Source organism: Oreochromis aureus, linkage group 12 (genome assembly GCF_013358895.1).
Source record: "Oreochromis aureus strain Israel breed Guangdong linkage group 12, ZZ_aureus, whole genome shotgun sequence".
Classification (NCBI taxonomy): domain Eukaryota; kingdom Metazoa; phylum Chordata; class Actinopteri; order Cichliformes; family Cichlidae; genus Oreochromis; species Oreochromis aureus.
This window is the reverse complement of record NC_052953.1, coordinates 28153638-28180747: the sequence shown is the minus strand read 5'-3', so window position 1 is coordinate 28180747 and position 27110 is coordinate 28153638. Positions and strand designations below refer to the sequence as shown.

The following is a 27110-nucleotide window of genomic DNA, read 5'->3' as shown; positions in this document are numbered from 1 at the left end:
CTCGCTCATCATTCCTGCAGTGTGCATCCTGGCAGCAGCTCCTGACAGGGACACAGAAAAAGACTGCACAGATCCAGGGAGGCTGCAGAGCACCCACACCCACCGAGGATACACAGGATTACCCTTATTCTCCCTCTTTTCTGCCTTCCTTTCCTCTCTCACCCACATCCCATCTTATCTCTCTCTCTCTCTTTCTCTCTCTTTCGTGCGCTTGTGTTGTAGGCAGGCTGACCACCGCCTCTCAAACACGCCACTTGCTACTGATCTAAAACTTTAAGAAGAAGCTCACTCAGACAGCTCCCCTTTCCTCCCGACCAACAATGCTGGAAATCAGACCAAGATGGGTGAGGCTAGCCTGCTTGTCGGTTCTGTGTCTGTTTCTCTGCCTGCCGGGGCAGTCAGACAGCAGGAGAGCCCCAAAGATACCCCGCTGCCCTGCAACCTGTTCCTGCACCAAAGACAGTGCCTTCTGTGTGGATACCAAGGCTATCCCCAAGAGTTTCCCCCCTGGAATCATCTCTCTGTGAGTTCTCTGTTTATATGTTTCCCTCTCGCTCAGCAGAAGCATCTTTATCTTAACCTGTGTGAAATCTCGGCAGTCTGCAGGCTGGCACCGATGGCTACATCACTGATGTCACCCTGCGTTATGTAATGATGCATGAAAAACCCCTCGCTTGCCTTTTAGTTACTTTAAAGTGAACAAAGGTGCGTCTCCTGCTGATGTTTTCACGATGCAGCGCGCCTCTGCATTGGCAGCATTATGTAACGGTGACAATAATGTCCCTTTATGCCGAAGGCATGGTAAACTTAGTTGAGGGAGCACGGCAGTAAAAATCCTAGCAAGCTCCAGGGAGGAATACTAACAATAGCTCCCCTCTCTCACTGCAGGAGACCTGCTTCTCCTCTGAGAGATTTAATCTTGAAGAGAGCACAGAGAGCTGCTCGGTAAATGGAGCACAAATAATGAGGAGTGAAAGCTTGACTGGGGCAAGGTTATGTTTCACCGAAAAGGTTACAAGGCACTGATGATGTTAACCCCCATAGCTGGTGAATTGACTGTTGGGTCAAGGGAATTGAAGAGCACGGGCTGGTGGTGGTGCCCTCATTTAGCAAGAGAAAAAACAGTAAAGTTGCGGTGGCCTAGTTTATCAAATGATGCAGCCACGACTGCAGTTCAAACTGCAAGCACATGACAGGCAAAGATGACAGGCTTATAAAATGACAAAGAAATGGTACAGTAAATATTAAGAATATGGCATTTTCAACCCTTAAACACAAACATGGCATGTGACACATCTGATGACATCTGTTGTTGTTTGTCTACACAGGACGATGGTGAACGCAGCCTTCACTACGATCCCTGAGGGAGCTTTCTCACACCTTCACTTGCTGCAGTTCCTGTGAGTTGCCTGACCGTGCTACACCCTTAAAACTGCACAACATCGCAAACTTTTGACTCACAAGCTCTCACGCAACCAGTGTACAGCTATTACCCCCTTTATAAAACGCACACACGCCGTCACGGCGCTTTGTCACACAGGTACGCTTTCATACAGCACGCGGGCGTCTTTTGTTTAGCAGGGACAATGAAAGGACTTGAGGCACTGTACTAGAAATGAATGGTTATTGAAAACAGTGGTGACAACGCAAGTAATAAGGGTTAAGTGGCTCTGTATCAGTGTCATTGCCAATGACTGACTCCCTTCACTTGTGCTCTTCCAAACAAAAGGGCCTTTATGTCCTCAGATGCAATCATAAGTAAGGCGCTCATGTGCACGTCTGCATCTGTGCGTCTCCTTATAGTCTTAATGTGTTATTGTTCAAAACATTTGCCTTGCATTGAGATTTACACACTGAAATTGTGACAAATCGTTTTAGGATAGCAGGACATTTGCTTTTTTTGTTTGTTTTTTTAGACACTTTAAATGGAAACCAGCTGCTTTGTGTCTTCTGTTGTTGGACATGTATAACTCTAACTGTAAGGTGATTTAACTTTGCCTCCTTTGTGCAGACTCTTGAATTCCAACACCTTCACTACTATTGCTGATGATGCTTTTGCTGGTCTGGCTCACCTGCAGTACCTGTGAGTGTCTCACTTTCCTCATTTGCAAATTATTATTTATATTATTTTTATTTAGTTATTTAGTCTTTAAGGCAATAAAAATCATTGTAGTATCATATTTTGCTTTTGATTAATTTCCTACTGTCTTATATGCACTGATAACAAAAATAGTATCTTTGGTTTTTGTTTTAAAATAAGAGTTAGTATAGTACAGAGCAAAAATCTCCAGTCACCCCTCATTTCTGTATATTTTGCTTCCAGATTTTCTTGTGATTTCTTAAAGTGGTCTTGATCAATAGTTCTCCAGGCTTTCTGAAAGTCTTTTGAAAGTTTCTTTGGGTTTTTTTTTGGACATTGACTGCTTTTTCTCTCATTTTCAGTTCAGTCCTTGTACCTGAAATATTTTTTCTTTGTTTATTGTTTTATTACCAAACTCACTAAACTATTTTGCTGACCTTTATGTAGTTATTCACAAATATAATTTTAATTTTAATCTTAATAAAGCTACTGATGCTCCTGGACAAGATTTTATTTTCACCCTGGATAGCTTCGATCTTTGTTAGATCTGTGATCCATGTGCTCGATTTAGTCTGCCGTTCTGGGGTCACACCTTTTCATTTTTATGCTGTGGAGTTTCCCATCTCAGATCAAAGTTTACCCTCTGTGACAACATTTTGCCTCTAAAAAATCTGAACAGAAACATTACACCTCCCCCTCAAAAGCATTAATCTCACCGCAGTCACCAGTTTAATTATTTCCTCACCCTTTAATTCTGCTGCTGCTTTGGTAAATGACTATGATTACAGTTTAACCTGTGCATTCAACTCTCTGGATCTATTTAAAACCCACACTGTCAGCTTTACAGAGTCTTCTTCATGATACACCTCTGAGCTCCATCAGCCTAAACCGGTGGGATGACTCAAATGGCTGTCTAAGAAAAGTGAATTGGCTGTACATGAGCAAATGTACCTCGATCGCATACTCCTCAGTGCTCTCAATACTGCCAAATCATCAAATTACTCAGCTTGGATGAGACAAATAGTCTAACCTTATATTCAATAACCTCAAACAGCTCTTGTTAAAATCACTGGTGACCTCCTTTTTGGATTAGATCCCAGGCTTCTCATCATCCTCATCCTCATCCTCCTTCAAATTCAGTCCCACTTTTGACATAATTTTCCATCCTCTGTTAGAACGACTGCCAGCATCGGAATCCAGGACACAGGACTACAATGGTTCACATCCTACTTTTCTAACAGGAAACAGTTTGTTGAAGGCTCTCTATCAGCCTCATTCACACATGGTGACCCTCAGAGATGCTGGGACTCATAATTTATAATAATTTCATAATTTATCTCCTTCCTCTCTTAAAAATTGTTTCTCCTTTTGCAATACAGTTTTATTTCTGTGCTGATGAAACACAACTTTATGTTTCCAAAAAACCCAACACCTATGTCCCCCCTTTTATCCCCACCACCCGCCTATAAGCCATCACCACTTGGATGGCAATCAATCAGGTCAAACTAAATGGCAATAAAAGTGAAGTTATCCTTATTGGCTCAAAGTAATCGCTTTCAAAAATATACCCTTGAAGTCTTGGATTCATCTTGCACAATACTCTCTCCTTTGCTGCCCACCTCAGTGATGATTTACAGTCAGCCTTCTTCCACCTGTGTAACATTTCCAGACTACGCCCTTTTCTTTGGATTATTTTTGATGCCATTCTTGTCTACCTAAAAAACTCATTCATCAGCTCCAAATGGTACACAACTCTGCAGAACAGATCATCACTAAGTTTAAATTTAATGGATCGCCATTGAACTAAGCGAAAACAATATTTTGCTCATTATTTTCAAAGCTCACAGTCACTTGGTATCCCAAAATCTCTCAGACCTCCTTTTTCTCACAAACCTTTCTATATTCTACTTTCCTGACTGGTCCCTGTGTCAGACATAATGCTGTGTGTTTCCAGTCATAGCAGACAGTTCAGAAAAGAATTAACTTCAAAATATGACACTTCCAATGCAGTGAAAGCATACCTGGATAGGTAAAAGATACTGCAACAGTATCAGTCATGGATTGGCCTCCGCTGAGCCTCAACTTTATTGAAGCAGCGTGGGATCATGGTGACAGAGAACAGAACAAAAGGCAGCAAACATCCAAAGAAGAACTTTGAATGTCTTTCAAGAAGCCTGGAGAACTATTCTCATACCAAATATTGATTTTTCATTGTATAAACATATATTGTGTTTTCCTTATATACTCTATTTCCATATTTCTTTTATGTTTGCCCATTTCAATAAATCACTGCGCCTCCCATTTCCTGGTAAAATATAAAGAAATGAGGAGTTTTGCACAGCGCTGTATTTTCGAAATAGAAATAACATATTTTCTGAACTAATAAACTGAATCTTATTGTGCTACTGTTACATTATGTTTAAAAATAATTATTTCATTGGAGCTGTCAGGGATTCATTAAACTATGTCTATAAAGTCTATATGTATATGGATTTCTTTATAGTGTATTCATTTCCATATTTATTTTTCACACTTTGATTCAAGAATTCATTTTTCTCTTTACCTAGCAAAGCAAAACTGTAAAAATAAAACACAGAAATAAGTTTTATTAAGAGTTTTGGGAAATAAAAAGGCAAAGTAAAAATAGTACATAAGTAGCTGTGTAAACAAATTACTTTTAGATAATAATTTGATGGAGAAAAATCAATGGAAAAAATATACAGTTAAATAAATACAGAAGCAGTTTCAATGTTATAAAATAATTAACTAATTGAATCACAAGTATATTCATTTAGTCAGTAACAGTCCTCCATAGAGGCGATCTTATTTCTCAGTGAAGAGAATAACAGTAATCTGCACAGAATTCTGCAGTATGGCAAAGAATGCCAAAAGTAAACCAGAAAATAAATTTGCCCGCGACAGCAAGTGTTTTGCTTCCGCAGTGTGATCAAGCTGAATATGCCATCTGTGAATCGATGAGCTTTAGAAAGTCGTTAGCTGATGCTCTGGGGTGTGCAGCTTTCCATGATGGCTATGCCTCAGGCTGCTGGCCCACATCACTGCCACTACCACCGCTACCCGCTGTGAATTCTAATAAAGTAATAATATCATATCCAGCCAGAGAGTCTGCACATGATGTACAGTATGTCCTCGGATATCAATAGACAAAGACAGAACAGGATCAAATGATGCTGAACACAGAGCTCTCTGTAAGACTGTGTGGATTTTAATCACATAAAGCTAAAACGGAAATTTACTTTTTAACATTTAGTGTTTCATTTCTTTGCAGTTATTACAAGGACCATTCAATAAGAATACATGCAATATAAAAAATACAAAACAAAAGAAAAAGTCAGCCCTTGAAAAAAATTGACTAATCCCTGAAAACCCTGCTACTGCGACAGCCTCCTTCCCAGTGACGACTGGCTGAATTTCAGAGGTTAACATCACTGTGTGATATTTGAATAATTTGTCCTTCCTCAGGTTCATTGAGAACAATGACATCCAGGCTCTCTCGAAGCATACCTTCAGAGGACTCAAATCTCTGACTCATCTGTGAGTACTTTTCTGGTAATGCTTTCCGATAAAGGACCTGTTACTTAGCAACATGACTGAGCTAATAATCTATGCATTTATGCAACTAACGCAGCCAACTGCTTACTAAACGTCACGACACGATGACAACTCTGTTTTTTCAGCTCTCTCTCAAACAACAACCTGCAGCAGCTGCCCAGAGATCTCTTCAAACATCTAGACATCCTCACAGATCTGTAAGTGCGCCCACACTGAAATCCGCCTCAACATCTCGAGTGCTTTGACCCTACAGTCTGTCACTATGAACAGTGGTTTGCTCAGATTCCCCCTGAGGGCTCAGTGGAGCGCCCCACACTCCAACCAGATGGTCCACAGAGCTGTCTGACTGGAGCATGAGCTTTGTTTCTATTTCGGTTCTTGTTTGAAACACACATGTGTTTTAAAAAAATGAACTGTTTGATTTGCACTCCATGCTGAAAGATTTAAGTTTGAGCTTTCAAGAATGAACTTCACATATTTTCCCTGATCCCCACCTGCTACTTAGAGACCTGCGTGGGAACTCTTTCCGCTGCGACTGTAAAATCAAGTGGCTTGTAGACTGGATGGAGAAGACCAACACTTCTGTTCCCGCCATCTACTGCGCCAGCCCCTTTGAATTCCAGGGACGCAGAATCCGCGACCTTACACCACGAGACTTCAACTGCATCAGTGCAGGTTTAACCTTGATCTTTTATTAGACTACTATGACTGAACTCCTGACTGACTACTAAGACTTCTCTTATGTCTCTGGCCATGACGCTGCCTCTGGTTTCTCCTCCCACAGATTTTGCTGTGTACGAAACCTTCCCTTTCCACTCTGTGTCAGTTGAGTCCTATGAGTTCAATGGAGATCAGTTTGTGGCCTTTGCTCAGCCTGATTCGGGGTTCTGCACCCTGTATATATGGGATCACGTGGAAATGGTTTTCAGGAGGTTTCACAACATTACCTGTAAGTTGCTGAGGATGAATGTGTACAGTGTGTGTTAAGGAACGGGTCCTGATGTTTTTTGACTTCCGTGTGTCTCTCTTGAAGCTCGTTCCGCTGTGTACTGCAAACCCGTGGTGATTAACAACACACTTTACATGGTCGTGGCTCAACTTTTCGGTGGATCTCACATATACAAGTAAGATTTGTTAGTTAATTTTTCACACACCACTAGGGACCTGTAAAAGTCTCCAGTATATTAAATATGAGCAGCTAAGTACAGAGTACTTTATTTCCCTTTATTTTTGAGAGAGTAACTCCAATCTAATATCTGCTGGGTAAATCTGAAGCTTGAGTAAGCAAATGATTAGCTTAGCTTAACATGGAGACTGGGTATACAGGGAAACAGGGAGAATCAATGGAGCTTTAAATAGTGCAGGAACGCCACAGATCCACACACACAGGTCCATATTGTCTTCAGAACTTTATGCCAGGTTTTTCTGACACTTGGATAAGAGTGTGAAAGGGTCTGTTTTAGCCCAAACAATGATTCTTTCTTAACCCTAACCAATAGTTTTGTTGCCTAACTTATCCAAGTACTTTTGGTTCTTAAACTGTGTCTGAAAACTGAAAAACAGATCGTTTAAAAAAAAATCAACACTAAATTTAGGTTTACTGTGGAATTCAAACCCGTGTTTGCCATTTATCCACTATATTACCATCCTAATGTGGGCACGTTACTCTCTTTGTGTACTACCTCTCCTGTCTTTGCAAAGCCTTTCTGGCAGAAAGCCATCACACTAGTGAAAAAGATATCTGAGAGGAAGGTACAAGGATGAAGCTTCACCAAGTTCAGAGTGCAAATGGACTAGCTCAAGCTCCATTCATTAGACTCTGCAGTGAGCAACACTTGCCAAGAGGAGCAAACAGCTGACCCACCTCTCAATAGTGAGGTAGACCACACTGCCCCCTAGCTAGGGCTGAGGTAGTAGCTTGTGGCAAGAAGCAGTCGTGTTAGCAGTAAGCTGTCAGTCACAGTGAGTGTTCAGCAGTACGAGCTGCAGTTTGTTTAAAAATAAATACTGCTTGGCTGGTGTATCTTTACCTTTATAATGTAAAACAGACTCGTCAGATCACAGTGTGAAAGCTCTGATCTGCTGTCAGATGAAGCAACCAGTCACACAAGGTTTTATCAAAATATTTTCACCTCATAGCCTAAAATTACTGATGCTTTGCAGCTTTTGTGCAAGGCTATGCTGACCTGCTGCTCTTAACTTTATCAAAGATGTGATAAAAGACTTAGTGAACCACTCATCTAACTTTTTGTGAGAATGCGTGTAAACCTCGTAATCTAATTGTTTAAAGTTTTGGGAATACACTGACAGCATTTCTGCTAACACAGGTGGGAAGAGGACCCGCAGCGCTTTGTAAAGATCCAAGACATTGACACCAGTCGGGTAAGGAAGCCCAACTTTGTGGAGACCTTCCAGCTGGACGGCGAATGGTACTTTGTGGTAGCAGACAGCTCCAAGGCGGGCTCCACTAGCATTTATCGGTGGTACAGCAACGGTTTCTACTCCCACCAGTCCCTCCATCCCTGGCATCGAGACACCCATGTCGAGTTCCTCGATGTCGGGGGAAAGCCTCATCTCATCCTCTCCAGCGCCTCTCAACCGCCGGTGGTTTACCAGTGGAACAGAAGCCAAAAACAGTTTGCTTTCCACTCGCAGATCACAGAGCTGGCCGATGTACAGATGGTTAAGCACTTCTGGGTGAGGAAAGTTCTTTACCTCTGTCTAACACGCTTCATCGGTGACTCCAAGATCCTCCGCTGGGAAGGGCAGCGTTTTGTGGAAATCCAGACTCTCCCCTCCAGGGGCTCAATGGCAGTGTATCCTTTCATCGTGGGCCTTCGCCAGTACCTCATTCTTGGAAGCGATTTCTCCTTCTCCAGGGTATACCTGTGGGATGACCTCACTCAGCGCTTTCAGCCCTTCCAAGAGCTCAACATGAGAGCCCCAAGGGGGTTCAGTTTGGTGTCCGTGGACAACAAGGATATCCTGCTTGCCGCCAGCTTCAAAGGCAACACCCTAGCCTACCAGCACCTGGTGGTGGATCTCAGTGCCAAGTAGACACGTGAGAGCAACACGAGGTGTTCCTGGATATGTGTCAAATGTGCCAAATGAGTAAAAGACTGTTTTTGCCATGGAAATAAAAGTCTGCTGTTTCCTCTGATGTTTTGAGCGAGGCAATTAATTAAAGGAGTATTTAAACTATTTTTATGCACTATCCCTTGATATCTGAATGAATAACATGTTCTTTGACTTAATAACACAAGTGTCATGTCACTGCTGCATCACTGCTTCAGGTAATGTTGTTTTTGGATTATGTTGTATATCGTACTAATGTGACAATGAGATGCATGTGCATCTACTGGATCATTCACTGGTAATTGTACAACTGACAGTAAATCTTCAGCAGTTTTCTAACTTCCAACATCTTGGCTAGCTGATCTGAGTAGCTACTTGCATGACATTGTATAACTATATAAAACAATGCAATAACATCAATCCTTGACTATCTTTATCTTTACGAATGAGATATTCTTGGATCTGTTTTGGAATGAGTGTTTATTCTGCATTTCTAACAAAGGGTCAGAGCAGGTCTGAGGACGCATGAGAAACAAACTAAACACAGAAACTACGTAGACCTACTTGAGCATTGGTCAGTTTGATTTTCTTATGATGTTTATAAGATGAGTCTATACAGACATTCATTGATTTTGTTATGCTGCAGATTTCCCTGCTTTTCATGACATTGGGACTTAACTAATGGCCGAGTTGGAGGTCATGTACAAAACTTTTGTGGGAGCAATACCATAAAGTCTCTCTTTCTTCTTCTTTTGGCTGCTCCTGTCACAAAAGCAGCTCATCTGCCTCCATTTCATCCCATCCCTAGGATTCTCCTCTGTCACACCAACCCTCTGTTTTTTTCCTCTTTCACTACCTCCGTGAATCTTCTCTGCGGTCTGAACCTTTCCTCCTGGCCGGCAGCTCCATCTTCAACATCTTTGTCCAGTATACCCACCATCTCTACTCTGCACATGTCCCAACCAGCGTCGCCTCTCTAACTTTGTCTCCATGTACTCATTTCTAATTCTGACAGCTTGCCCTCCTGTCTTTCTGTCATTTCTTGTCTCCAAACTAACTGCCTCTCACACCTCCACCTGCTCCACCCTGCCTTCACTCTCTTCTTTACCTCTCTTGTGCATTGTCTGTTGCTTTGGATAGTAGATCCCAGGTATTTAAACTCCATCCTTTCACGTTTCCCAAATATCCGACACTCTCTATGGAGCTATAACAAAATCACTGAATTATAAGACAAGGTCAAGATCCTATCGCAGTCTATGCTTTGAACAGTCACAAACTGTATTAATTCTTGCTGTGTACATCTGCACATGACTGGGATGGCTGTATAATTAAATCCTATAATTAATTAAATATGGGCTCCAAATAGTCTTGTGTCTTGTATTTTATGTGGTTATGCGTTGGGACACACCTTCATTTACACTGTGAAATCTGGTCAATGATGGGTAATGTCCATAGACTCCATTAAGAGACGTTGCGTACCTCTCGTATGCTCATAAGCCGCGCAACCGTAGTATTCACGAGCAAGTTGAAGGGGCGCTTGCTTTGTTGTTCGGGGTGTCCCTGTGGGTCGACTTGACGTTTTTACGCAGTGGAACGACTGTTGCCGCCTCTGCGTACGGCTGAGAATTGTGAACTCATGTTACCACACATTGTTGTTGTTGGAATGTGAAACGATAGCTCGCGTTAGCGAGACTTTTTTTAATGGTTAAGTAGCTCAGTTTGCTGTGGCATGTGAGTGGTAGGATTAACCCAGCAGGCGACATCTGGATTTACATGTTATTAAACGTTAAGCGGTGATATTCTGGCTCTTTCTTAAAGGGCTCCTGGTGGATGTTGCTAGCTAACCAAACGCTGCTTCGGTTTTAAGCTAGCTGCCTCAGCTGTCCGCTTGGCAACAACAGCAAGCTAGTCGATAAACAGGTTTACTGAAACTTTAGCTTTGTGTGTTACAAATGTCCAACTCCGCTGAAATTACGCTCCCCCTCGAGTGGGACGACGATGAGCGGATGAATTTTATGTTCTCCGACTTCAAGGAGAACCGAGACGTCAACACTACGGACTGGGACAGTAAGATGGACTTCTGGACGGCTCTGATCGTGAAGAGCTGCAAGGACCGCCGCACCGTGTGTGTCAATCTGCAGGAACTGAACAAAATCTTCAAGAGAAAAGAAAAGTCACCGCTTGGCTTGGCCACTGTCATCCAGTCCATGGCCACGTAAGTGAATCTCTGTCCCCGCTCACTAAGCCTGCCAGTCTGGGTCAGTTTACTTCGATTGTCTGTCTTTTTCTTTTTCGGCGGCCAGATGCGGGAAGATCCAGAGGGAGTCGGAGTTTGCTGCTAATGTGGACTGTGGCTGGTTGTCCTGGGGTGTGGGTCTGCTGCTAGTGAAGCCTCTAAAGTGGACCTTTTCGACTCTTTTGGGTAGCAGCCGGGTGCATTTGGAGGAGTCTTTTGTCATCATTGAACTAGTAAAGGTTTGTTGTACTCATTTAAGTTCACATATTCATAGCAGCTGACATCCATATATTCAAGCCACTGAGATCTTTACATTTTTAGTTATATTGTCAATAACTTCTCTAAGTTATTACTGTGCGTATTTCCTATCTTGATCTCCCATAATGCACTTTAAGTTTCATATTGCAGTAGATGTCAAGCCCCGATACTGCATATTAGTGAGCAAAATTAAATGCATCTTGCATATTTTGAATTGCAGCCAGGATGAGGGATTTCTCTTTCCTTTTCTCCAGTATTTGGCAGCCATTAAAATACAAAATTCTCTTTTTGTTCCCCAGGAGAAAGCAGCAGAGTTACTCAGGGTCTACCGCAGCAGTGAATTTTCAAGCTGCTCCATTGTGTCATTTCAAGATCTCTGCACCCTCTCCTCTAACATCTGTGCTGATGAGAGCACCCTATGCATGGCGCTCCTGCAGCTGCAGAGGGATAAGCAAGTCATGGTTTCGTTGCACGAAGGCGAGAAGGTCAGTCTGCCCACCATTAACAATCTGCACATTTGACATTTTCAGCGACATCTTTATGTAAGGAATCTCTCTGTCCTTGTGTGTTTTCTCTTACAGATTGTTAAGTTTTGTCTACCTGGACAGGACCGTGTGTCTGCGGTTAGTGACGTGGACATAGGCATCTATCAGCTACAGCGCAGTGAGAAACTGCTTGGAGAGCGGGTTGAGAAATTGGGCCTCGAGGCTGACAAGTAACTCACATTTTATAATAAATGATTGATTCGGTTTGTGTGCTACTTTATATTGAAACCATTTCTTTAAATTTTATTTTATTTTTTAGGAACAGTGATTCAGAAAGACAGATTGTTGCTAAAATTTCTTTACGTGATCTAATTGCAGGTGCAAAGAGGAAGCAAGGATTCTGCTGCGGGAAGGGAAGAAATCACAGGTTATTACTGATGTTGACTGTTTAAAAAACAAAAAAAAGTCATTTAAGCACTTGAAACCAAATATGCGATGGCAGTCACAGCACCTATTTATGTTTGCTGTCAATCCAAAAAGGCACTGAGGTGTTTGAGAGGCCGCAAGAGGGTAGAAAAGAGAGCAGACAACTTATTTGCCAAGCTGGAGTCCATCAGGGAAATCCTGGATCGAATAGCCCAGTCACAGAGTGATAAGATGGTAAGAGCAACACTAACAGGAGCTGCCACAGCCTTATTGTACAGCTGTTTATAACCAAGCTTGTTGTTGTCTTGTCTTTAGGTTATGCAAGCATATCAGGCTGGAGTGGCTGCCTTGAGGCTCTCTCTCAAAGATGTGACTGTGGAGCGTGCTGAGAGCCTTGTGGATCAAATCCAGGAGGTACACAACTTCTTTTAATGTTCAACTTAATTGCATGTTTTTTATTTTTAAGTGGGACTCATTATAATGTGTTCAGAATTTGCAAACTGATGATGACACACAGCTCTCCCCTACATAAGCTGCCGTTTATAGGTTAAAAGTAGTGGTATCAGTGCTGATATCCGATATACTTAGGGATGGGAATTGATAAGAATTTAGCGATTCTGATAACATTATCAATTCTCACTGGCTCCACTTAGAGAGTCACCACCATCTCTAAAGCAGCATATCAAAGCACCTAAAAAGGGAACTGCTTCAAAAAACTCCAACAAAGCACAATTCCTGCTAAGTATGAAAACAACAAGTAAATGTGTTTTCACTACACAAAAAACATCACTGAGTACAAACAGGCCATGGAGGAGGAGATGACAGCAACTGGGGATGTGCAACTCAAATGTAAACAAATTACTCCACCAAGCGCTGCTCGAGCACGCGCTGACTGCACTCCATATGACAGGAAATGCAAATGGTGGATGGAAATTAGTGATGTGATCACATGGTGCAAAAACAGGGCTGTAAGCAGCTGGTTAAAAGCTCGACCCAAAATACAACAACGCAGGTAGAAAATACTTTTCAGTGTTATTATATGACAGCATGGTTAAGTTACTTCAATTATTGTTGGACTAAAGTCTTAAATAGTTATTTTTTACTTTCTCTTAAAATTTACATGTGGACTGACCTCATAACTTGAAACTTTAGTCATCCTTAATATGAGAATGCATCGCTCTAACAATATATGACTGACAAAAACATAAGGAGAGGCATAATAGATCCACTTTAATTAACTCCAGCATTTAACGATCTTCATGTATCCTCTCTGTAAACACAGTTATGTGACACTCAAGATGAGGTGAACCAGACTATATCCAGTGGTGTGACTGCTGCAGGTAAGTCATTCTGTTCGAGCTGTATCTACACAATGCTTTATATCCGATTTTAATAGAGCTCTAAGTTAATCATGTCTTTTTGTGTTTTTGTTCTGTAGATGAAGACATGGATGAGCTGGAGGAAGAACTGAAATCTTTGTTGAATGAGTCAAAGCCAGATTCCGTCTCAGGTTTACCCACAGTCCCAGCAAACAACCTGCAGCCCTCTGCTGTGTCCATCCTCAGTTCTCTGCCCGACGTACCTCAACGCCCCTTGAATATTAGCACCGAGCAGCTGGAGGAAGAATTAAATCAGTTGACTCTTACAGATTCAGGTTTGCACTTTGAGTTTTGTTCTCTGTCCAGCTCTGTTGTAAGTCTTTTGGAATAACACACATGCATTTCTCTGTCCAGGCTTTCAACAGAAGAAATTGACATCGCCAGCCAAGATATTAGATCCTGCACAGTAACGGAGCAGGCAAGACGTGGCAAGCCTGAAGGTCTTCATCGCATATCAAGACAAAGTGAAGCTCTTAAAAATTAAAGTGAGTTCATACAAGTTAAAATAATACTCAGTAGTGATTTGAGGGATTGTGAAGCCAATACCACGTTGACAACAAAGCACTTTCTGTCATTTGTCATTGAAAAAAAAAAAGATTTCCTTATTGTGGGGGCATGCCAAAAAGCACTTAAAAAAAAAATAATTTTCCCCTCTGTGCACTTTTTAACTTGAGCGCTTTCAAATGCTCTCGAGTCAGGAGTGAACGTTTTAACCCCTTGAAACAGGCTCTTTGGTATGTCACCACCAGGACATAATTTTATGCTATTTTTGAGAAGAGGAAGAAAACAAACTGTATTTGTTGTTTATTGTGTGTTAATAATGTGTGTAAATGTCCATCAATAGCAGTCCTGTAAAGTGTATTAAGTGGCCTTTTGGATTGTAAATATGAACCTAAAAGTAAAGAGAATGTTATGCCAAATGATTTATAAAAACTGCATTTAGTCTCAATACAGAGTACCTGTAAAGACTGAGAAAAGCCTACCTTAAGTGAGTTTAACCAAATATGCCATATCAAAAATAAAATTTATTTTAATCACTCATCTGTGGTGCTCGTGCGTCAGTCCCTGTGCTCATGTTGTCAAAGGAGACATTTACTTAGTGGTTGTTTGGAGTCACCTCTGGATTAAACAGACTTGTGGGCCAGTGTAATTTGAATTGGGCAGACATTTTTAAAGCACTTTTCTATTAGAATTGATCCACACAAAGCACTCTGCACTGGGTAGGGAAGCCCACGCAGGCACAGGAAGGTCCACTAGGAAATTTACTTCTTGCATCAAATCTGACCCTAAATATAGTTGTACTGTAAATATTTAGGAAATTACTAGCTTTTCCAAAACTTCTGTCACACAGTATCCACTCGTCAGCCACTTTATTAGGACCTCCTTTGAGTACAGTGAACCTGCTGGAGGCAGCCATCAGACTATAGGTACGCTGTGGTCCTGGTCAGCAACAATACTCAGGCTGTGGCACTTAAAGGATGCTCAGCTAGTGCTAACAGGCCCAAGTGTGTCAAGAAATATCCCGCACATTTTCACACCACCACAGGCTCAATGGATATATTAATGCTTTCATATCTTTGTGCCAAATTCTGATTTTATTATCATGTTACAGCAAAAATCCAGACTCATAAGACTGAGTAGACATTTAATCTTAAAGTAACATTTTTGCCCTAAGAACTGGTTCTTACAACCAAATCATTAAAGTAAAATATTATGTTTTACAAATGTTTTTGGTCTATGACTTATGTTTTTAAGGTACTGTTTACATGTAATGCAGTCTTTGTTTTCATACAGTGGCTAATATCCCTTCAGTGACATTTTCTTTTAAAAATTAGGACACCTAGTGGTTGTCTGGTAGAAGTGCATACACAGGTAAGTATAAAAAGGCAGATTTTTTTTTCCTGATGTGATTCAGTTTTTATTTTTGTTTAAATCTAAGAACAACAGACTCTGTAAGCATGGATGCTGTCGTAGACAGGTGTGCAAAACAGCCACAGTTTGGATCATGGAGAACACTTTCAGTGTGGCCCATCAGCCACTAACAGAAACCCAGTAACCCTTTGAAAAAAAATCATTTGTTTATTGTATTGTTTTGTATAGTTCAAGGACAAGTGACCTTACAGTGAAAAGCAGATTATTTAGTGATTTTAATTACCGTCACATTGGTGGTGTAACTACAGTGAATATCTGAGGTGTTGTTGTACTTTCTATTGAGTCCTACAATCAATAATAAATTAAAAAAAAAGAATTCATTACAAATGTACAGCTTTTATAAAGTACAATTAATAATATCACAAAAATCCTAGTACAGCAGTGTTTTTGAAAAAAATGCCCTTGCATGACAAATAACATCAATGGATAAATGTTGAAACTAAAACTTTGTTGTCACAGTGGCTTACACTGTCTCTCAGAAACACGCACTCGCTTTCTCGCTCTCTCACACCTATTGCTGTTTCTCCCAGTCAGCAAAGGAAAAGATGAGAGTCCAGTTTTCACCTTCGCAACCGGCAATCGTCTAATTGCATATTATGCAGCTCATACCTACAGGGCTGTTATTATACTGATATCACAAGCAGATGAAAGACATTCAGGGAGTAATAGTTTAATTATTTCAGCTCTATCCTAAGCAGCTGCACACAGCTTGTTATACAGTTTGTTGATATGTCCAGAGAAGATGAAGCAGACAGAGATATGTAAAGATAACTATTAGCCATGACTACATTACGCAGCTCGTGTATGGTGAAACTGGTTCAGCAGGCACTGATGCAGATATTTGGCTAAGAATTTGTTGTGTGCACCATGTAAGACAGAATGAAGTGAAAGCCTAAGCAAAAAGTCAATGTGTGATAGTACAAGGACTCACTGGGGTGTACAGTAAATAAACATTTGGCATGCTTTATAGTAGTCCATTTCTACTGTATATGAAAAAAACAAAAGTCCTAATGGAATACCACTCACCAAATCATAATATACTTTCATAATTTCCTTTTTTAATATTGCAGTGTTGCGTAAAAAGCAGGCTACAAAGTGGTTCAGGCTGTTTCTTGTTCTTGCAGTGTGGTGTGTATACAGTAGATGTGCATTTAAGGTGCAGGTTTGCAGTGCAGTGTTAAACTGTCCTGTCGGCTCCCGAGCGCTTCCGCACAACCTTCTCCTCGTTGACCTGGTCCACTGCCAGAGTCTCCACGTCCGCCTGTGGCGGAGCCAGGGGAGGAGTGCCATGTGGAATGCGATGTGCCACGCCCACGTGAGCCCTGTACTGACGGTCCCGTGCGGGGCTGTGTCGCGGACTTGCCGTAGCGCCCAGTGGAGGAGCATGCGAGCGCTCAGAGGCGATGGGAGGGATGACAGCAGGCCGCTCACAAACTACCTGTGGTTCAGGAGACTCTCTGCCTGCCTGCAAGAAGGGTGTTGGGTCAGGCATGGCATCCACTGTCTCCCGCAGCACCATCCGTCTACCGTCCGCTCCAAGGCGATACACCTCTGTCAACTCTGGATGTAGAGGCTGGGAGAGGCTCTTCTTCATGCGGCGACGAGGGGTTTCAGGCTGCCTGTCCTTGGCCGGTGGAGGCGTGGGCTTGTACGAGGTGACAGGACTGGCGTTAGGGCTGGCCTCAGAGGAACTGCTGGCTAACAGCTTTTTCTTAGTGGCATGTAGTTGTGAGGTAAGGTAAGCAATGGTACTGGCTCTCTGCTCTAACTCTCCAGACAAAACAGCCAGTTTATGGCTCTTCATCTTAAGCTCCTCCAGGTACTTCTTTTCTCTCTCTTTGATGGTGTTTTCCAGGACAGAAATCATGGCGTTCTTTTGCTCCAGGTCCCTGAGAAGTTCTGTGTTCTCCTCCTCTTTCTTCTTTAACTGGGCCTCCAGCTCCTCACACCTCCTTTGAAGCTCCCTGCATCGGGCCTCGCTGCTGTCTGCACACACACACAAAAAAACCCAACAGCTCTTACATGGAGTACTGTGCAAAAGTTATATTTTGACAGGAAAATAGGAAATAGTGCAGCGATTACTGAAAGATGCAAACACACATGTAAATACAGAATAAAAGGAAAAAAGTTTGACAATTCTAACATGTTTGAAAGTCAATATTTGATATGACCACCTTTGTTCTTCAACACAGCCTGAACTCTCTTAGACAAGGTTTCTTGAAATTTTCTTTAAGCAGTCTTAATAATGTTGAGGTCAGAGCTCTGATGAGGCCAATCCATTCTGTGTTTTTCTATCCAACTATGCTTTGACTGCATTAGCAATCTGTTTGGGATCTGAAAAATAAAGAAAATAAAGCTGTTGCTAGTACGTTGTTATTCCAGATGGTGCTGCAATGGTATTCTACTTTTCTGCTTTCATAATTCCCAAACTCCACTTGCTGAAATGTAGCCCCAAACCATGACAGAGCCCCCACTGTGTTTTACAGATGGCTGTAGACAATTTCTGTTGTCCCTCTATCCTGACTACCTCCGTACATACTGACAATCATTTGAACAAATAAATAAATAAAAAATAATAATTTTAAAGAAATTTCAAGTTTGAAATCATCACTCTATAAAGACCTGCTGCCACTGACTATCAGTCCAATTCTCCAGCCTTTTGTCCTCATTTCCCTTCATTAATAACAGCTTCTTGACAGACGCCCTTCCACTGACATCATTTCTGATGAGGCTTCAGTGAACAGAAGATGGATCAAATGAAGGGTCAGATGCATCTGTCAGGTCTCACGACAGGTCTTTCTGTTGGATACGACTTTCAGATACTGTTTATCTGGTGTAGGCCATTTTTAAAACCTAACATTTCTTCTTTCTGCCCTCTGCTTGTTCAGTTTTAAGGACACTGCACACCATGCTGAGACATGCTAAGTTTTCAGCTAACAGCTCTTTGGGAATCACTTCGTTGGTGCAAAAATACTCATGTAAATCTTATCTCTCTTAAACTGTGTTGTCTTTGGCATTTTTCATATACACAACTAAAGAAACTGGAAGAAATTTTGTGTTGTTGTGACTGCTAGTAACAACGTTCCTAAAGATACAATTTAAAATAGCTTCTTTGCTACATTTCTCTGTTATGTGTAAACATAATACTGGTTCATCCCTTGACTTAGCTACCATTGTTATGCTTGAATGATTCATGACAAAACAAACAAACAAGCAAAACATAACAAACCACCACTTTAAAAAACTATATACATATATATATATATACATATATATACATATACATATACACATATATATATATATATATATATATATATATATATATATATATATATATATATATATATATATATATATATGTATATATATATATATATATATATATATATATATATATATATATATATATATATATATATATATATATATATATATATATATATATATATATATATATATATATATATATATATATATATATATATATATATATATATATATATATATATATATATATATATATATATATATATATATATATATATATATATATATATATATATATATATATATATATATATATATATATATATATATATATATATATATATATATATATATATATATATATATATATATATATATATATATATATATATATATATATATATATATATATATATATATATATATATATATATATATATATATATATATATATATATATATATATATATATATATATATATATATATATATATATATATATATATATATATATATATATGTATATAACAGCACAAAGACAACCGGACTAATCATTAGTGCATTAAGTGCAGACGCTGACTATAGGCTGACAGAGATGGTATGATCCTACAGAGACTCATCTGCAGTGGGCAGAGAGCTCCTGTCTCACATTACATCTCTGGTAGACAGCTAGAGTACTCTCATGTGACCTCCATCACTGCTGCCCCCACCCAGCCTTGCCCCACCCAGGTACAATCAATGTAGCTATGCCAGCCAACCAGCTATGTTTGTATATGTGCAAAAAATATGGAATGAAGCACATTTGTGTATTTTTTATACAGTAGAAATTCTCAATCCTTTGCAATTCCTTCATTCAGTCTAATCAAATACAGGGGTGGTTACAGCAATGATTATATCATTTTTTTCACTTTCTGAAGGGGAGGCTGGCACATTTTTGCTACAGCTAGAACAGCTGGGCCCTGCTAAAGTGAGCATTTAGTGGTGTGTGCATTAGTGCTGTGACACATAATCTCATTTCCTGCACTCCAATCTCTGAGATGTCCCCCACTAACATGATAGTGCCTCTGACTGGAGGCCTTGACAATACTGATTGAGGCTGGGCCTTTAAGGACAACAACAACATAATGTGCTCCCGGTGACATACTCATTCGCACACGTCAGTGTGGCCATCGATAGTTTGTAAATAAATTAAATTGTATTCCGCCTATCAGGTGCCTTTGAGGCTGTGCTGTGGAGCAGCATATGATTCAGACCAGTGATGTCACTCCATGTCATGGCCCTGGTTTTATGGGGGAGGGGCAGGTGGCAATGAGCAATGGGATCTGCAATAAACAGCAGGGAGGCCCACACTGCAATACTTCTTGGGTGGGAACAGGGAGAGTGCTGTGCTCCCAGGCCTGTCCACTGACACAGACCTCTATTTCAAAGGAAAAAACACTGATTTACAGCCTTTACTGCTGTGGGGGTTTTCTGCTGCACAGTTTGAAGTAGTTATAGATATAATATATCATTATAAAACCCAAAAGACAAAGAATAAAAAAATAAAAACGCTTTTACCTGGGGCAAGTGAGTATAATTTGAAACAGTTTTTTCTAACTACTCTTGTCAGAATGGCACTGTCATGTCAGAAGATTGAACCAAAAAGACTGACTGGTCTAAAAAGAAAAGGGCTAGACCAAAGGGCTCACATTGGGCAAAACAGCATGTAAAGCATTAGCAGTAATCACTTTTCCACAACAAATTAATGGCATCTCTGACTCATGACAACAACATTGAATGCCAGTGGTATAACTGGTGCTTGTGTACTACAAATGATGCTTACCTGAGGGATCGGAGCTTCTGATAGTGAGCTCATACGTCAGGTCTATGAAAGAAAAAGAAGAGGGTTATTTACAATGCTTGCGCTACATGAGGCTGGAACAGGGCAGCTATCTAACAGCATGCCCCTCACAAACTAATTAACAGCAAAGCAAGTTTGGGGAAAACATGTCTGTGCTTTCCATATGGCAGTGTTCATTTAATAAGATTAGTGAGAGTTCATCGTCAGCTTTAGTAAACAGGTTAGCCCTGGATACAGGAAGTCAGGGGCAGATCATGCTGTTTTCTGCTTTTCCTGGGCGACCATATTTATGTCTGCAGCATGTATCTATTACTGCCAGTAAGTCACCATACTTTTTCGGACATATTTAGCACTGAAAACGCATCATCATGCTGACCTTTAGTTCCAGGCATAAGCTTAGGTTCAGCAAAAGCCTCTGTTTTAAATTCATGGGCACTCCCTACCACAGTTGAGATTAAATGTGTCGGTCTTCCGCAGCAGCGTGAAGTCCTACTTGTGGCCCTCCTCACCTGTGCACTGCTGCTGTAATCTGCGGATCTCTGCGTGCAGCCCCTTCAGTGTGTTGGCGTGGTCCTGCTGGAGGAAGAGCAGGTTTTTCTGTGCACTCTGCAACTGATTTTCCAGTGTTACATTTGCTGACGCCATGGCGAATTTTCTTCTGACACACAACTGGCCTCGCAACCTCCAGGCGGAAATGACAGAAAAGGAGACGAGGTAGAAAGAGAGAGAGTAAAAAAAAGAGAGACAGAGAAGAGGACCATAAAAAAAGTAATCACATCAATTCTCACCCATTTGGCTGTAAACGTGAGATTTAGGATACGGTCTAACTTTGCTTTCTAAGCAAACCAGCCAATCTACATACGAGATGATACCATTAACTCCATTTACAAAGAAGGGCATTTCACATTTAAACTGATCATCCAAAGGCAAAAACGACAACTCTGTTTGTTGTTTGTTATGCACAGTAGCTGTGTCGGATATCATTATTGCCTCGGTCAATGCTAGAATAAGACTATAGCAGAGAAAGGCCAGGCAACTGTAATGGCTTGCTGTACTTAACGACCAATCACTGAAATGAGACTATCGATTTATAATCTAGTGGGCCCTGCTGGCCTTAAAAAAGGCATCTGAAAGGTAACACTAATCTAATATGTACTAATCCAATTTACATATTATCTTGTAATTTGATAAGGCGACGCAGTGGAAATATTTTTCCTCTGTGAGAGAGTCTTTCAAATTCAGAATATCTAACAGACCCCAACAGTTAAACAGCATAACATATGTCTCTATTACATAATCCTCTCATTAAGCGTCCATAACGCCATCAGTCATAACACCAAATCAAAGCTGAACACATTAACAGATGTCACAGTGAGTGACACTGGGTGTGGCTTGCCCCACCTTCTTCCACACTCTCTTCACTGAACATCCTTGTCTCCAGAGGGGAGTCTTAATATCTCTACCCTCTGTTAAACTGTGCTGAGGCTTCAGAGAACACTGATCTCCGCTAAAGTCCCTCCTGTATACAGAGGCAGCCATAAGTGTGTTTCAATAAAACATCTCTGAGCTTCTCACTCTTACATCATCTAACTAATATGAATAATACATCCCATGCACCTGACCTGACATGCTCCCTAGTTTTAGCTCTCACACTTCTGTGTGTTTTTGCTATGAAAACATGTGATAACCAAAACACAGCCTGGCACATACAGCTGGGGGTGTGTCACAAAGGCTGAGGAGATAATCTATTATTGATGAGTAATGTGCGGTCCTTCCGGTAAACCCTGCGCTGCAAGCATATCTCTCATCCCATCTCCTTCCTAGAATAGCTTTGATAGCTTTCCGCTTGCAAAGACGTGACCTCAGCCAACTTCAGTAATATGGCTCATGCCATAGCATGGAGGTGATTCAAAAAGTGTATGGATGGCTCAGTGAATTAAAGAAAGACAGTTCCTCTAAGATGTAAATCCTTGTCATTTGAGCGTGTTTACTTGACTCTCTTTTCCTAATGTAGCAACCAGTATTTCCCCACACAGAGAATATAAATAATCAATGAACTGCAGCAGCAGAACGAAACATTAGCAAATAGCTACTATCCTGAGCCACAACTCCTTCGCTGTCACGCCCTGTAATGACGCTGAATCTGCACGCAAATGTGCATCCTTCAACCTTGGATTCCACACTGTAAACAGAAGCTTCCCTTCCAGCATCTTCTCTAAATCTGTTGCTTGTATTTTAGGGAAAGATGCAGTCTGGGTTACTCTACACAATAATCACGTCCTCACAGAGGGTCATGTTTATATCATCAACAAAAGCATTAAAAGGAAAACAGAGGCAGCTAAAGCTTAAGTGGCCTAACTACAAACAACGCCTGCAACTGCAACAGGACAGATAACGCTACGTGTTATTAGACTGCGCTCCACGACACTTTTTCAATTTCAGCACCTGCATTGCGGACAGCACCCCGAAATGAAGCCTCCGCTGGTCCTAGCGGTAGCTGCCAGAGGATCATTGTTTTAACGTTAATCTTCATCCAGAGACTCAATTCTCGACTTGACCTTCTTTATCTTTACCGAAGAATAAGAGAAAGTCGTAAATCAGGCCTGGCGAGCGGTGGAAGTGAAAGGCTTCAAAACACCCCACTTTCTGTGCTCTTTTTGACTCCGCGTGCTGTTGGATGCCATTGCTGCGTTTCAAGGGGTCATTACAAAGGCTGTCCTTGCAACCAACGCTATGTGCGACTGTGGTCCAGGGAGGAGCTGACCAGTGTCCAGCAAATAGTACATTTTCTTTCTCTGCTGGGTCACACCAAACCACGCTTTACAATCACCCAAAAACAGCCTGCTGCACGCACAAAGCAACCGACCAATCCTAGCATGAAGATGGGGTTTTATTTAGCTTTGTGGAGGTGGTCAGGTAAATTCGGGATACACTGAATACATCCAACAGGGCTTATCCGTACTTTCGATGAAAGTCCTGCAGCAATGCGCACACATTAGCAGGTGCCATGCCATTATTAACGACATTAAGGCTTTTTCTGACGTGGAATAGACAAAACCATTTAAAAGTTAAAATGTAGTTTGATTGAGTGTGTTTAGATTAATCCCAAATAAAACTGAAGCACACAAAAATTAGCTTCAGATAAACGAAACATATATTTTAATGTGCCGATAGCCTCCTTCAAATAAAACGGGGTACCTACGTAAGCTATGAGGCTTTCATTGATGCTAGCCTAGCTTAACTGCTAACAAGGCTACAACAGTACCTTGACGTTATATGGCGGAGAGCTTACCTTACAGCTAAAAATACGCGGCCGTCGAATAGCTTCTAAAATATCGAGAATTGTGGATAAACAGACTAGCCACACCGGCTAAGCGCACTCCGCCTTGTGGGGCATGTCAGGGATGCTGCTGTCAGGGGTTCGCCTCCGCTGGGTTAAAGAGAAGGGTGGCTGTGTCGGTTTCCTATCATCTCCCCGAGCTACTAGACAAAATAAAGCGGTGCATCATGGGAATCCTGAACGTTAAGCGATACAACCCTAAAATGTTCCAGACCAGTGACTTTTGACCAATTACATTAAAGTTAAAGGTTAGAATCACAGCTTGAATTTACGTGTGTTCAAACTAAGCAGTAGAATAGAGTCTACTAACCTTTAAACGTCATTAAATGTGGAAGTAGCAGCTCTTACGGACGTGCCACCATTTACGGGGAGAGCGTCATCACCATAGCAACAGAAACTGTCACTTGTTATGGGGTGAGGCGTACACGCCATCTAGTGATAGAGTCGAAGTAAGTAGTTGTTATGTCAAGTGTGACGTGTCATAACTTCTTGATGCTTATGATAGTTTATTCAGGCGCTAGGTTTGATGTTTTGTTATGTCAAAGCGCCTGGACTGCGTGAAAAAATAAAAATGAACGAAAGCTGTTGGACAGTACAGCTGCAGGACAGCAGGGGGCAGTATTGCCCCTCAATTACTGTGTAGGCGGTAGTACAACAGCAACAGTTTTTTTCCTTCCACTTGTCACGTTTTGACATTCCACTCTCTCTTTCTCGTTTTCTCTACACTAACAGAGTCACACTCTCTAATCAACAATTAAAAATGGTCACTACCCAGTTCATCACATTAACAAGTAAAAACAGAATAAAGGTAAATTAACAAATATCTGTTCAAATTAGGAGAGAGCCATCAATATCAGATCTGATATAATGATTATCAAAGTCAAAGTCAGTGCTTCATGTAGCTTTGTCAGTCACAAATTTTGTCAATGAATACAATGAAACAAACATAAAAAAGTATTGATAATTCTATAAAATATATTAAATAATAGTTAAATAATAATCTCTTTTTATCCTCAAAATTGAGATCATGTGCATCCTGTTTCTGATCATCTCTCAGATGTTTGTAAAACTTGCTTGTGGTAAATCCAGTTAATTAGACATGATTTGGAAAGGCACACACCTGTCTATCTATGGTCTCATAGTTGACAGCGCATGTCAGAGGGCAAACCAAGCCATGAAGTCCAAGCAGTTGTCTACAGAAATCTGAGACTGGAGTGTATCAAGGCACACATTTGGGAAATGATACAGAAAAGGCCCCAGTCAGCACAGTAGCCTCCATTATCTGTAAATGGAAGAAGTTTGGAAACACCAGGACTCTTCCTAGAGCTTGGCTCCCTGGCCAGTCTGAGTGGTCAGGGTAGAAGGACCTTAGTCAGGGAGGTGAACAAGAACCCAGTGGTCATTTTGACATTATTCCAGCATCTGTGGAAAGAGGAAAATCTTACAGAAGGTCATCTATTTCTGCAGCGCTCCACCAATCAGGCCTATGTGGTCGAGTAGCCAGACTGAAGCACCTCCTCAGTGAAAGGCACATGACAGCCAGAAGACACCCAAAACACTCTCAGACCATGGTCAAAAAATTTCTCTGGTCTGATTGAACAAAGATTAAACTCTTTGGCCTGAGTGCCAATCGTCATAGTTTGAGGAAACCAAGCAGCACTATCATCTGGCCAATGCAATCCCTACAGTGAAGCATGGTGGTGACAGCATCATGCTATGATGTTTTTCAGCAGCAGGAACTGGGAGTTTAGTCAGGGTTGAGGGAAAGATGAATGCAGGTTCAGCAAGACAACAACCCTACAAGCTGCTGCAGTGTGGGATTTTCATGAGCTATTTTTTCATAATTGGATACATATTTAGGTCACTATGTAGGCAATTAGATTGGTGGGGAGGTTAATATCAACTCACTAAGGAAACAAAGAACTTCATCAGGCGGAATGTAAATAACAGCATCTGCAGCCCTGTCCAAATTTTGGTGCTGCTTCGTTAGTGAATACCACACAGACGTAGCCTCGCCTGTGTTTCTTTGCTTCTGAAATGATGAATGTATTAAATCATCACCTGCATGATAACACTGCCCAGTCTGTCTGGTCTTGTCTTTCCTTTCTGTTTTTCTCTAAGAGGCATGCAGGGTGTGAGGCGGCTCTTTAGAGAAAGCATACCTATTGCCAGTTGGCTAATTATTTAAAAAGGCTTGGTAGCTAACATTCTCTCGTCTCCCCAGCAGGCAGGCATGATTTGGGTTTATTTTCTTTCTTTGAAAGGTCTAACACTGTGCATTTATCTGTGCAGACTCCACCAAACCCCTTCTATTGTCTGAACTTTGAGCCAGTTCATGACACCCACTTTGACTGATGTTTCTACTCTCACTAGCCACTTTATTAGGTACAGTTGTTCAGCTGCTTGTTAACGCAAACATCTAATCAGCCAATCACATGTCAGCAGCTCTAAATATGCAGACATGGTTAGAATGTGGAAGAAAAATCATTAAAGTGACTTTGATTGTGGTATGGTTGCTGGTGCCAGAAAGGCTGAGTGTTTCAGAAACTGCTGACCTACTGGGATTTTCCCACTCAACTGTCTCTAGGGTTTACAGAGAATGGTCCAAAAAAAGAGAAAATATCCAGTAAGTGGCAGTTCTCCAGGTGAAAATGCCTTGTTTCCAGAATGGTCGGACTGCTTCAAACTACAGTAACGCAAATAACCACTCGTTTGCAGAAGAGCATCTCTGAATGCACAATCTGTTGAACCGTGAAGCTTCAGCAGCAGAAGATCACACCTGGTGCTACTCCTGTCAGCTAAGAACAGGAAACTGAGAATACAGGCAGCAACTTGTTGAATCTATGGAAGCAGTGCTGAAGCTAAAAATCCAGCCCAGTACTGGTAAGGTGTACCTAATAAAGTGGTCAACAAGTGTATATTATATTGGCAGAACCATTGACTGTAAAAAAGATGGACGACGCGACACCGCCTCCTCCCATTGTGCAAAAATGAAGCCAAAATACCCCGCTTGTGGAGGCTGCCATCTTGCAAATTTGGAGCCAGAGTCTGCGCAGTAGTGACTTGAGGTGGAGCGACTGTGTAACGCTCCCGCCCACACAAACCATCAAAGAGGAGTGAAAGAGGCCATCTATGTCCACTGTGAGCGACCATCTTTGAACAGAGGCGGTGGTTTACGACACCAACTGTCTGCCATCTATAATCCAGTTTTGAGTT

General features: G+C 41.2%; 3 protein-coding genes across 4 annotated transcripts; 2 read left to right on the top strand and 1 right to left on the bottom strand.

Moving 5' to 3' along the window:
* On the top strand, nucleotides 1–10027 carry lgi3 (leucine-rich repeat LGI family, member 3). The gene is made up of 9 exons (XM_031731299.2): nucleotides 1–523; nucleotides 1329–1400; nucleotides 2012–2083; nucleotides 5564–5635; nucleotides 5779–5850; nucleotides 6159–6328; nucleotides 6438–6602; nucleotides 6687–6777; nucleotides 7981–10027. The coding sequence occupies exons 1-9, from the start codon at nucleotides 321–323 to the stop codon at nucleotides 8708–8710; spliced, it is 1647 nt and encodes a 548-aa protein (XP_031587159.1). The 5' UTR covers nucleotides 1–320; the 3' UTR covers nucleotides 8711–10027.
* A 319-nt stretch (nucleotides 10028–10346) lies between these two features.
* Nucleotides 10347–14553, top strand: chmp7 (charged multivesicular body protein 7). The gene is made up of 10 exons (XM_031731283.2): nucleotides 10347–10943; nucleotides 11032–11203; nucleotides 11522–11707; nucleotides 11804–11937; nucleotides 12086–12134; nucleotides 12248–12367; nucleotides 12449–12547; nucleotides 13416–13473; nucleotides 13572–13787; nucleotides 13867–14553. Exons 1-10 carry the CDS (start codon nucleotides 10681–10683, stop codon nucleotides 13920–13922), a joined length of 1353 nt encoding a protein of 450 aa, XP_031587143.1. The 5' UTR covers nucleotides 10347–10680; the 3' UTR covers nucleotides 13923–14553.
* A 1929-nt stretch (nucleotides 14554–16482) lies between these two features.
* ccdc92 (coiled-coil domain containing 92) lies at nucleotides 16483–24288 on the bottom strand. 2 transcript variants are annotated; one of them, XM_031731297.2, is made up of 5 exons: nucleotides 24205–24288; nucleotides 23847–24034; nucleotides 21064–21236; nucleotides 20537–20578; nucleotides 16483–17430 (listed from the first exon to the last, which is right to left on the bottom strand). In XM_031731297.2, exons 3-5 carry the CDS (start codon nucleotides 21197–21199, stop codon nucleotides 16622–16624), a joined length of 987 nt encoding a protein of 328 aa, XP_031587157.2. In that variant the 5' UTR covers nucleotides 21200–21236; nucleotides 23847–24034; nucleotides 24205–24288; the 3' UTR covers nucleotides 16483–16621. The 2 variants fall into 2 exon arrangements, with proteins under 2 accessions (XP_031587157.2, XP_031587158.2); XM_031731298.2 differs by lacking the exon at nucleotides 23847–24034.
* Nucleotides 24289–27110: the final 2822 nt, after the last annotated feature.

Excerpts from the sequence above, each read along its gene's own strand:
- lgi3 (XM_031731299.2), top strand. The coding sequence starts at position 321 with ATGCTGGAAATCAGACCAAGATGGGTGAGGCTAGCCTGCTTGTCGGTT. Across the intron at positions 1,401-2,011 it reads CTTCACTTGCTGCAGTTCCT|ACTCTTGAATTCCAACACCT; the intron begins GTGAGTTGCCTG and ends TCCTTTGTGCAG. Across the intron at positions 5,636-5,778 it reads CTCAAATCTCTGACTCATCT|CTCTCTCTCAAACAACAACC; the intron begins GTGAGTACTTTT and ends CTGTTTTTTCAG.
- chmp7 (XM_031731283.2), top strand. The coding sequence starts at position 10,681 with ATGTCCAACTCCGCTGAAATTACGCTCCCCCTCGAGTGGGACGACGAT. Across the intron at positions 11,204-11,521 it reads TCATCATTGAACTAGTAAAG|GAGAAAGCAGCAGAGTTACT; the intron begins GTTTGTTGTACT and ends TTTGTTCCCCAG. Across the intron at positions 11,708-11,803 it reads CGTTGCACGAAGGCGAGAAG|ATTGTTAAGTTTTGTCTACC; the intron begins GTCAGTCTGCCC and ends TTTCTCTTACAG.
- ccdc92 (XM_031731297.2), bottom strand. The coding sequence starts at position 21,199 with ATGGCGTCAGCAAATGTAACACTGGAAAATCAGTTGCAGAGTGCACAG. Across the intron at positions 20,579-21,063 it reads ATTACAGCAGCAGTGCACAG|ACCTGACGTATGAGCTCACT; the intron begins GTGAGGAGGGCC and ends TTTCTTTCATAG. Across the intron at positions 17,431-20,536 it reads CAGAAGCTCCGATCCCTCAG|ACAGCAGCGAGGCCCGATGC; the intron begins GTAAGCATCATT and ends GTGTGTGTGCAG.